At 50.3% G+C, this 12109-nt stretch overlaps 1 protein-coding gene across 5 annotated transcripts in view; it reads right to left on the bottom strand.

The window, feature by feature from the left end:
• arhgap33 (Rho GTPase activating protein 33) overlaps positions 1–12109 on the bottom strand; it is a 53930-nt gene that overhangs the window by 22899 nt on the left and 18922 nt on the right. For 3 of the 5 annotated variants that reach the window (XR_004223446.1, XM_031904685.1, XM_031904687.1), the window contains 10 exons: positions 7923–8014; positions 7570–7648; positions 6161–6241; positions 4352–4489; positions 2181–2273; positions 1938–2060; positions 1764–1841; positions 1582–1648; positions 494–550; positions 228–377 (listed from right to left, as the gene is read on the bottom strand). Coding sequence is in view for 4 of the 5 variants with exons in the window: in XM_031904685.1 (XP_031760545.1) it covers positions 228–377; positions 494–550; positions 1582–1648; positions 1764–1841; positions 1938–2060; positions 2181–2273; positions 4352–4489; positions 6161–6241; positions 7570–7648; positions 7923–8014 (958 nt within the window). In the remaining variant the exon portion in view is untranslated. 5 annotated transcript variants of the gene reach the window in all.

Consider the following 12109-nt stretch of genomic DNA (forward strand, 5'->3'; position numbering starts at 1 on the left):
GGCCCCACTGAAGGTTACTAGGGGCCCCACTACAAATGATGCTGCACTCACCCTCCTCTCCGGAAGGTTACTAGGGGGGTTACTAGGGGCCCCACTGAAGGGTTACTAGGGGCCCCACTGAGGGTTCCTAGGGGCCCCACTGAGGGTTCCTAGGGGCCCCACTGAGGGTTCCTAGGGGCCCCACTGAGGGTTCCTAGGGGCCCCACTACAAATGATGCTGCACTCACCCTCCTCTCCGGAATTCAGCAAGTGCTCCCCCAGGTCGGTGCCAAATACCCTCTCTCGCAAGATGCCCCGTTGCCTCAGGCGCTGCTTGCTGGGCCGAGACGCCATGAAACTGCGCAAGAGACCGGCCAGCTTCCCGTGCCGCCGACACACTGGAGAGGGAGAGAGGCCAATGAGACACCCAGGGAGACGGAGCGAGAGGGACAGAAAGGAAACAGGACGGGAGCGAGAAGCTGGAATGTGGGAGACGGATGGGGAGAGATCTCACCTGGTCTGGGAGAGTTGGAGCCATGGGGAGGTGTGATTGGCAACTTTACATCCCCCTCTGTGAACAGACAGACAGGTAACAAAGGTACAAGACAGCTCAGCTCTACATAGAGACAGTCAATGAGCCCCTGTGAGAGAGAACTGCCGAATGATAACCAGTGAGCAGCAAGCGCCACACAGACAGCCGAGGCACAGGGACAGCCAATGAATGATGAGCGCCGGCTGCTACACGCACAGACACGGGGTCCCGACACCCCCACTGGGTCAGTAAGGGCATAAGGCATAAGCCACCCCCAAGGGACAGTAATGGGACAGTCACCCCCACTGGGTCAGTAAGGGGCCACATACCTCCAGAGACAGTCAGGCATAAGCCACCCCCAAGGGATAGTAATGGGACTGTCAACCCTCCAAAGAGACAATAAAGGGACAGTCACCCCTAATGGGACAGTAATGGTCCAGTCAACCCCCCAAAGAGACAATAAAGGGACAGTCACCCCTAATGGGACAGTAAAGGTCCAGTCTTCCCCCCCAAGGCACAGTCACCCTTAATGGGACAGTAATGATCTAGTCAACCCTCCAAAGAGACAATAAAGGTCCAGTCTTCCCCCAAGGGACAGTCATCCCTAATGGGACAGTAAAGGTCCAGTCCCCCCAAGGGACAGTCAAGAGACAGTAATGGGACAGTTATCACCCCCAAGGGAACATAAAGGTCCAGTCACCCCCAAGGGACAGTCACCCGCCTCAAGGGACAGTAAAGAGACAGTCATCCCTAATAGGACAGTAAAGGTCCAATCAACCCCCCAAGGCATAGTAAAGGTCCAGTCACCCCCAAGGGACAGTCACCCGCCTCAAGGGACAGTAAAGAGACAGTCATCCCTAATTGTACAGTAAAGGTCCAATCAACCCCCAAGGGATAGTAAAGGTCCAGTCACCCCCCCAAAGGGACATTAAGGGTCCAGTCACCCCGACAAGGATCACCCCAGTAAAGGATCAGCCACCCAAAGGGTCCCAGCAAATCAACATCTGCGGAAGAAGAAACCCACCCCTGTCAGACCAGCAGAACCTTCCCGAGGGCCCCCCAGTACTTACCTCCTGTGGGAGAGGGGCTCTTACTGTCTGTGATGAGCTGCACACACTCACTGGGGAAGAAACCCACCTGGGGGGGGGGAAGTAGAGGGACCAGGTTAAACCATACACTGTACTAACAGCAGATGGCGCCAGAGTCCAGCCCCACAGACAGAGGTAAAACAGCAGAACCATCAAGGCCTCACCTGAAAGCTGTGTTTCCCTCTCCACCAGCTGGTGTCCTCCCTGGGGGGCATGTCAATCACCGACACAATATCCCCAACCTGCAGCCAATGAGAGAAACAGGAAACCCAGTATACACACAGGCATTGGATGACCTCTGTAAAACAGACCCAACCCCACACAAACACAACAAGTACCTCAAACGACAGCTCGTCGGGGGCTTGTGCTGTGTAGCGCTTGATCACGTGGGCAGCGGCAATGGCAGGGACGTTGATGGACGCTTCTTCGTTTACCAACAGCCGGTTGCCATGGTTATCAATCTAGAACACAGGAATGCCAACGTTATCTAGGGAAACCTGGTCTGTCTCGGCAGCCGAGAGACGGCACGGATGAGCAGGGGTCGGGGGTTCAGCCCACAAGCAGCAACCATTGGCTCTTACCTCCATCCAGTTCAGTATGGGGCCACAGTTGATGTTACTGTCAACAATTCCGGTGAGACCTTTCAGATACCGAGAGAGCAGAGGGGCGAGGAGCTGAAACAGCCAATCATTATCATTGTTATTGTAATTATGAGCTCATTGGTGGTATTACATCATCAGTTATAATTATTACTCAATACCCCCTCTGTATGAGCCAGTCTCCTATAGCTGCAGGGCCCCTCTGTATGTGACAGTCTCCTATAGCTGCAGGCCTCCTCTGTATGTGACAGTCCCCTATAGCTGCAGGGCCCCTCTGTATGTGACAGTCCCCTATAGCTGCAGGGCCCCTCTGTATGTGACAGTCCCCTATAGCTGCAGGGCCCCTCTGTATGTGACAGTCCCCTATAGCTGCAGGGCCCCTCTGTATGTGACAGTCCCCTATAGCTGCAGGGCCCCTCTGTATGTGACAGTCCCCTATAGCTGCAGGGGCCCCCTCTGTATGTGACAGTCCCCTATAGCTGCAGGGCCCCCTCTGTATGTGACAGTCCCCTATAGCTGCAGGGCCCCTCTGTATGTGACAGTCCCCTATAGCTGCAGGGCCCCTCTGTATGTGACAGTCCCCTATAGCTGCAGGGCCCCTCTGTATGTGACAGTCCCCTATAGCTGCAGGGCCCCTCTGTATGTGACAGTCCCCTATAGCTGCAGGGGCCCCCTCTGTATGTGACAGTCCCCTATAGCTGCAGGGGCCCCTCTGTATGTGACAGTCCCCTATAGCTGCAGGGCCCCTCTGTATGTGACAGTCCCCTATAGCTGCAGGGCCCCTCTGTATGTGACAGTCTCCTATAGCTGCAGGCCCCCTCTGTATGTGACAGTCTCCTATAGCTGCAGGCCCCCTCTGTATGTGACAGTCTCCTATAGCTGCAGGCCCCCTCTGTATGTGACAGTCCCCTATAGCTGCAGGCCCCCTCTGTATGTGACAGTCTCCTATAGCTGCAGGGCCCCCTCTGTATGTGACAGTCTCCTATAGCTGCAGGGCCCCTCTGTATGTGACAGTCTCCTATAGCTGCAGGGCCCCTCTGTATGTGACAGTCTCCTATAGCTGCAGGGCCCCTCTGTATGTGACAGTCTCCTATAGCTGCAGGGCCCCTCTGTATGTGACAGTCCCCTATAGCTGCAGGCCCCCTCTGTATGTGACAGTCCCCTATAGCTGCAGGGCCCCTCTGTATGTGACAGTCCCCAATAGCTGCAGGCCCCCTCTGTATGTGACAGTCTCCTATAGCTGCAGGGCCCCCTCTGTATGTGACAGTCCCCTATAGCTGCAGGGCCCCTCTGTATGTGACAGTCCCCTATAGCTGCAGGCCCCTCTGTATGTGACAGTCTCCTATAGCTGCAGGCCCCTCTGTATGTGACAGTCTCCTATAGCTGCAGGCCCCTCTGTATGTGACAGTCTCCTATAGCTGCAGGCCCCTCTGTATGTGACAGTCCCCTATAGCTGCAGGGCCCCTCTGTATGTGACAGTCTCCTATAGCTGCAGGGCCCCCTCTGTATGTGACAAGTCTCCTATAGCTGCAGGGCCCCCTCTGTATGTGACAGTCCTCTATAGCTGCAGGCCCCCTCTGTATGTGACAGTCTCCTATAGCTGCAGGGCCCCCTCTGTATGTGACAGTCCCCTATAGCTGCAGGGCCCCTCTGTATGTGACAGTCCCCTATAGCTGCAGGGCCCCTCTGTATGTGACAGTCCCCTATAGCTGCAGGGCCCCTCTGTATGTGACAGTCTCCTATAGCTGCAGGGCCCCCTCTGTATGTGACAGTCTCCTATAGCTGCAGGGCCCCTCTGTATGTGACAGTCCCCTATAGCTGCAGGCCCCTCTGTATGTGACAGTCCCCTATAGCTGCAGGGCCCCTCTGTATGTGACAGTCCCCTATAGCTGCAGGGCCCCTCTGTATGTGACAGTCCCCTATAGCTGCAGGCCCCTCTGTATGTGACAGTCCCCTATAGCTGCAGGCCCCTCTGTATGTGACAGTCCCCTATAGCTGCAGGGCCCCTCTGTATGTGACAGTCCCCTATAGCTGCAGGGCCCCTCTGTATGTGACAGTCCCCTATAGCTGCAGGGCCCCTCTGTATGTGACAGTCTCGTATCTCCACGTGCCTAGATTGACATAAGGGGCAGTTGTAGGGTTGCCAGTCTCACCTGGCCTTGGGCGGGCAGCTCAGAGCGGGGGGGCAGCTCCAGCAGTTGGGAGAAGCGCCGGTCGAAGATACAACGGTGAAGGTTGGAGTCCAACACCCGGAAATCCTCATAACTGCGCAGAACGGACCAGGAACGTCCCTAAATGAGATGGAGACAGTTTTTTTAGCAGCTATTTGGTTGCTAGGGTCCAAGTTACCTTAGTAACAAAAAAAATAATGAAGATTGAAAATTGAAAAGTTGCTTAGAACTGCCCATTCTATAAGTAAAAGTTAACTTACAGGTAAACTACCCCTTTAATGATGCCCTAACGAGGAAATGGAATCAAAAGGAACGGGCCAATAACATTTCTACCTGCTAATAATAATGCTCGGAGGAGGGGCTGAGGGGCAGTCTCCGGCTAATTAGTATTTATGGGTCATGGAACTCTGCCCTGATGGAATGGAGAGAGGAGCCAGAGGGTCGGCCATTGGAATTAGAAATACAATTAGGCCCCTGTGAGCTGCAAGGGGATTATACTGTGTACTGGGGGCCAGCGGGGAAACTCTATGGCAGCGCTGAAAGGAATCACATGACCCTTCACTCTCTTGCTCAAAGGAAAAAAGTTTGGCTTCCCACTGTGAATATAGTAGGGAGAGATGGTGCCTATAGTAGCAGTGGGGGGATAATAGCCTCTGGGAAGGGACTGGGGCTGTGGGATAGCAGGTATAGTAGGGAGAGATGGTGCCTATAGTAGCAGTGGGGGGGATAATAGCCTCTGGGAAGGGACTGGGGCTGTGGGATAGCAGGTATAGTAGGAAGAGATGGTGCCTATAGTAGCAGTGGGATAATAGCCTCTGGGAAGGGACTGTGGCTGTGGGATAGCAGGTATAGTAGGGAGAGATGGTGCCTATAGTAGCAGTGGGGGGATAATAGCCTCTGGGAAGGGACTGGGGCTGTGGGATAGCAGGTATAGTAGGGAGAGATGGTGCCTATAGTAGCAGTGGGGGGATAATAGCCTCTGGGAAGGGACTGGGGCTGTGGGATAGCAGGTATAGTAGGGAGAGATGGTGCCTATAGTAGCAGTGGGGGATAATAGCCTCTGGGAAGGGACTGGGGCTGTGGGATAGCAGGTATAGTAGGGAGAGATGGTGCCTATAGTAGCAGTGGGGGATAATAGCCTCTGGGAAGGGACTGTGGCTGTGGGATAGCAGGTATAGTAGGGAGAGATGGTGCCTATAGTAGCAGTGGGATAATAGCCTCTGGGAAGGGACTGGGGCTGTGGGATAGCAGGTATAGTAGGGAGAGATGGTGCCTATAGTAGCAGTGGGATAATAGCCTCTGGGAAGGGACTGGGGCTGTGGGATAGCAGGTATAGTAGGGAGAGATGGTGCCTATAGTAGCAGTGGGGGATAATAGCCTCTGGGAAGGGACTGGGGCTGTGGGATAGCAGGTATAGTAGGGAGAGATGGTGCCTATAGTAGCAGTGGGGGGATAATAGCCTCTGGGAAGGGACTGGGGCTGTGGGATAGCAGGTATAGTAAGGAGAGGTGGTTGCCTATAGTAGCAGTGGGGGATAATAGCCTCTGGGAAGGGACTGGGGCTGTGGGATAGCAGGTATAGTAGGGAGAGATGGTGCCTATAGTAGCAAGTGGGGGGTAATAGCCTCTGGGAAGGGACTGGGGCTGTGGGATAGCAGGTATAGTAGGGAGAGATGGTGCCTATAGTAGCAGTGGGGGGATAATAGCCTCTGGGAAGGGACTGGGGCTGTGGGATAGCAGGTATAGTAGGGAGTATAGTAGCAGTAGTACATATATTACTCAGTATAGTTACCTGACATGTGACCTGTACAATATAGATGACATCCCCCTCAGTGCTACCGGCATCCTCAGTGCGGGAATCAGACAGGCCGAGCTGGAAATATAAAGGGAGATGAGGAGTCGGAGGATACAGAGCTGCACCCACTCACTAATGAGTCACAGTGGGAGACGATGCACAGATTATACATTCCCTATAAGGGGACAATGGCAGAATTACATACAGGGGATTCAAACTGTGGGTTTTTTACAGAACCCTGTCTTCCTTCAGGGGGCGCTAGTGCCACTATTGGTTATACTGCAGAGACTAAGGGCTTAATGGCATTGGCTGGGAAATGTAATTATCATTAGAGCTAAACCTGCTGAGCATAATGACTATATAAATCAATGTATGACAGCCCAGAATATTATGCTATGCATTTCCTAAGCACAATCCAGCAGGAACAGCCCCCTAAGTTTGCTCATAGCCTGTACAGAGAGATACCATAAAACTATGGCACATAGGGATTCCCCTGTACTAAGCACAATTCAGCAGGAACAGCCCCCTAAGTTTGCTCATAGCCTGTACAGAGAGATACCATAAAACTATGGCACATAGGGATTCCTCTGTACTAAGCCCAATTCAGCAGGAATAGCCCCCTAAGTTTGCCCATAGCCTGTACAGAGAGATACCATAAAACTATGGCACATAGGGATTCCCCTGTACTAAGCACAATTCAGCAGGAACAGCCCCCTAAGTTTGCCCATAGCCTGTACAGAGAGATACCATAAAACTATGGCACATAGGGATTCCCCTGTACTAAGCACAATTCAGCAGGAACAGCCCCCTAAGTTTGCTCATAGCCTGTACAGAGAGATACCATAAAACTATGGCACATAGGGATTCCCCTGTACTAAGCACAATTCAGCAGGAACAGCCCCCTAAGTTTGCCCATAGCCTGTACAGAGAGACCATAAAACTATGGCACATAGGGATTCCCCTGTACTAAGCACAATTCAGCAGGAACAGCCCCTAAGTTTGCCCATAGCCTGTACAGAGAGACCATAAAACTATGGCACATAGGGATTCCCCTGTACTAAGCACAATTCAGCAGGAACAGCCCCCTAAGTTTGCCCATAGCCTGTACAGAGAGACCATAAAACTATGGCACATAGGGATTCCCCTGTACTAAGCACAATTCAGCAGGAACAGCCCCCTAAGTTTGCCCATAGCCTGTACAGAGAGATACCATAAAACTATGGCACATAGGGATTCCCCTGTACTAAGCACAATTCAGCAGGAACAGCCCCCTAAGTTTGCTCATAGCCTGTACAGAGAGACCATAAAACTATGGCACATAGGGATTCCCCTGTACTAAGCACAATTCAGCAGGAACAGCCCCCTAAGTTTGCCTATAACCTGCATTTATTCCCAGGGTCACTCACCTGAATTGGTCCGTAGTTGACATTCTCATAGTGATAATGGGCACAATCTGCCAATTTTACGAAAGGACCTCGCGTGATCCTGGAATTGCGCCAAGAGAAGGGAGGAGTTAATATCAATATGTCCGGTTATATGTAGTTGGATCTCAGTAGGGGGATACAAATACATGACTTTGCCCCTGTATATTCCCAAGAGATACAAGAGAATGGCAGGGAGTATCTGGGAATGTGTATTTCCCAGTACATATGGGCCTGTATGATTCCTCTACATTATTTCAGTAGTCGGAACTAGCAGGGCAGGGAATAGGAAGGGACAAATACTGTGGCTGTAACCCTATCTTGGACCCCAGTCACACCTTTTGCTTGGTCTTCCTTTAACACCGGGATTGGCTGCGGAGGAAAGGAGGCGACTTTCATTGGCTGAATCCAGAGTGTCCGTGCCACGTGCCTGCGGGTAAAAAAAAATACATTTAATAACGGGGAGAATCTGAAATAAAAATTTGAAATCTGAAACATGTTTCCTATCAGGTATAGTAGGGAGAGATGTTACTCTATGTTACTCTGTTGCTATGCACTGTACATACATAGATACATACATATATATATATATAATATACACGGTTACAGCACCCGTATTTAGTCACAATCGGCGCCAAACTGATCGCTATTCATCCCTCGCCCACTCGCCTAATCTGTTTATCTCGCTCACAAAGAGCCAATGACGTCACATTTTCATTGTTATTGGGAAAAACAACATTATTTTGTACATGGGATTTGTGCACAGGGTGGGTTTCTTCCCCCTCGTCTGGTTTGGAGAACGGAACCCGACTTGCCCAAGGGCACACACAATCCGTTATTCTATATTGCACTGTACAGTGAATGTTTAATCACTCCCTGGCCCAGCGGAGCTTGCAATCTAATTCCCCTGGCACACCCCACAATAGGGTCAATTTTATAAGGAGCCAAATACCCCACCGGTATCTTTTGCACTGTCCACCATCAGAAACCTTGGGTTCCCATACACCCTAATGGTCAAGGCCTCAATGGTCGGCAACAGGGGCAAAACTAGGGGTAGGTGCACCCTTGTGGGTGCAAGTGGAGATGATAGGAATCAACAGGAGAGGGAGGGCTGAGCTCAGGGTCGGACTGGGGGGTGAAGGGCCCACCGGGGCTCCCACCCCAGGGGCCCTGCAGGTACCCGCACCGCCCCCCTAACCCCCCTCGCCGGGCCCCCCATCCGACGTCCTCCCCCGTGCACGTAAATTTAATGCATCAGGGGGAGCGCCGGCAAGGGTCGGGTCTGGGTTGCCGGGGCCCACTGGGATTTTTCCCGATGTCCCGGTGGCCCAGTCCGACCCTGGCTGAGTTTGGGGGACTTTTGGAAAACTAGGGGGTTGTGGTGTGGGGGGGGCAACTCTAGGCTAATTAGTACTATTGCCTAATGGTCAAGGCCTCAATGGTCGGCAACAGGGGCAAAACCAGGGGTAGGTATATGCATTGTGGGTGCAAGTGGAGATGATAGGGATCAACAGGAGAGGGAGGGGGTTGGACTGGGGGGTGAAGGGGCTCCTGCCCCAGGGGCCCTGCAGGTACCCGCACCGGCCCCCCTAACCCCCCTCGCAGGGCCCCCCTTCCGACGTCCTCCTCCGTGCACGTAAATTTAACGCGTCAGGGGGAGGAGCATTCCGCTAGGGGGAGTGCCGGCAAGGACTGGGTCAGTCAGCGGCCCAGTCCGACCCTGGCTGAGTTTGGGGGACTTTTGGACAACTGGGGGCTAGTGGTGTGAGGGGGGGGGGGGCAACTCTAGGCTAATTAGTACTATTGCCTTAAGCACCATTACTCCTTGGCCTGGCACTGAGCAGCAGCAATGTGGGCCCAGATATTGCTTCCCTTGCCCCCTAGCTGTCCAACTGATATCCACCATGATGGGGAGGGCAACAGAAGCACCTAGAGAAATACCCCCAACCAGACAATGAGACCCCATAAAATCCATGCAGCCCTGGTTAGAATCAAACCCAATAAAAATGTATTTTATTGAAAGGAGGGCTCGCCCGGCGTCTCTCCGGCTAAAATGCAGGTTCCGGGGTAGAATGAAAGCCGTGAGGGGGAAGTGTCAGCCTGCGGTGTCTCAAGTCGAAGTAGAAAGGAAGCTGAGGCTGCAGCATTGCGGTGGCACTGGGAGTCTAACTGGCGGCCAGGGTGCAGAATACATAATGGTACCAGTACAGAAACCCTCTCTGAGCTCTATGCCCACACTGGGGTAAACCATTCAGCATAGGGGAAAGTGGCAGCACATTCGTTGGTACGGGCCAACCATCTGTAGGGAAGCAGAATGCATCTACATTTACAGCCCCTGGGAGGGGTAACGTTTCCATACACACTGGCATTGGCCCAGCTCCCCGTGAGTGGGATTATTGGATATATTATGGCACACCCATCACAATAGGAAACAAGTAGACCACAGACTAAATTCATGATATCTCCTTCATTACAATGGACCTGCTCAGAGTATGGCCGGTACCAAGAAGATGCCTAGTGGGCAAGGGGCCCCTCTATGACTTGGAATTACTGGGGAGGAGGGTAAAATAGTCAATTGAATTCTGTAGCAAATTATTTTTTTCCTCAGGTTTTACTTCCCCTTTATTTCCCCACAGCTTTTGCTTCCCCTTTACCCAAACTGAAACCTGGGGAAAGTGAAGCTGAACCGATCTATAGTCACTCAGGGTTGGTTTTGGTTTTCTTTTTAAAGGGGAAGGGCACCCAAAAATAACTCGTGTCCTGAAGTCACTCCGGCAACTTGGCAATTGGTCTGCATTTTCATGGTACAGGAATAATTTGTAAATTAAAATTCTACAGCTACAGAAAGCCATCTCCCATAGACTCAATTTTAACTAAATACTTATTGGGGGCAGAACAGCCCTATTGGGTTTATTTCATGGTTAAATGATTCCCTTTTCTCTGTAATAATAAAACAGTACCTGTACTTGATCCCAACTAAGATATAATTACCCCTTATTGGGGGCAGAACAGCCCTATTGGGTTTATTTCATGGTTAAATGATTCCCTTTTCTCTGTAATAATAAAACAGTACCTGTACTTGATCCCAACTAAGATATAATTACCCCTTATTGGGGCAGAACAGCCCTATTGGGTTTATTTCATGGTTAAATGATTCCCTTTTCTCTGTAATAATAAAACAGTACCTGTACTTGATCCCAACTAAGATATAATTACCCCTTATTGGGGCAGAACAGCCCTATTGGGTTTATTTCATGGTTAAATGATTCCCTTTTCTCTGTAATAATAAAACAGTACCTGTACTTGATCCCAACTAAGATATAATTACCCCTTATTGGGGCAGAACAGCCCTATTGGGTTTATTTCATGGTTAAATGATTCCCTTTTCTCTGTAATAATAAAACAGTACCTGTACTTGATCCCAACTAAGATATAATTACCCCTTATTGGGGCAGAACAGCCCTATTGGGTTTATTTCATGGTTAAATGATTCCCTTTTCTCTGTAATAATAAAACAGTACCTGTACTTGATCCCAACTAAGATATAATTACCCCTTATTGGGGGCAGAACAGCCCTATTGGGTTTATTTCATGGTTAAATGATTCCCTTTTCTCTGTAATAATAAAACAGTACCTGTACTTGATCCCAACTAAGATATAATTACCCCTTATTGGGGCAGAACAGCCCTATTGGGTTTATTTCATGGTTAAATGATTCCCTTTTCTCTGTAATAATAAAACAGTACCTGTACTTGATCCCAACTAAGATATAATTACCCCTTATTGGGGCAGAACAGCCCTATTGGGTTTATTTCATGGTTAAATGATTCCCTTTTCTCTGTAATAATAAAACAGTACCTGTACTTGATCCCAACTAAGATATAATTACCCCTTATTGGGGCAGAACAGCCCTATTGGGTTTATTTCATGGTTAAATGATTCCCTTTTCTCTGTAATAATAAAACAGTACCTGTACTTGATCCCAACTAAGATATAATTACCCCTTATTGGGGGCAGAACAGCCCTATTGGGTTTATTTCATGGTTAAATGATTCCCTTTTCTCTGTAATAATAAAACAGTACCTGTACTTGATCCCAACTAAGATATAATTACCCCTTATTGGGGGCAGAACAGCCCTATTGGGTTTAATCAATGTTTTATTGATTTTTTAGTAGACTTAAGGTATGGAGATCCAAATTACAGAAAGACCCCTTATCCAGAATACCCGTGGTCCCGAGCATTCTGGATAACGGGTCCTATACCTGTACTTAGCTGTAAGGGGCAGGGACCCCAGCAAACAAAAAAGATCAACGATAGAGTTAACCTGTTATATTCCTTATCCTTCCAACCAGACTCATTGCCCACTTTGTCATGCAAGCTACTGCTATTAGAAATAATGTGCCCCCAGTCTTTAGTTGTAAGGATATGAGAAGTCACATATATAAGCAATAAAAGGGTTAAACTGGCGACCAAAGTAGCTTTACAACATTATCCCTATACAGAGCTAACTGGCAACCAGAATGA

This window comes from Xenopus tropicalis, chromosome 7 (genome assembly GCF_000004195.4).
Source record: "Xenopus tropicalis strain Nigerian chromosome 7, UCB_Xtro_10.0, whole genome shotgun sequence".
NCBI classification, from domain to species: Eukaryota; Metazoa; Chordata; class Amphibia; order Anura; family Pipidae; genus Xenopus; species Xenopus tropicalis.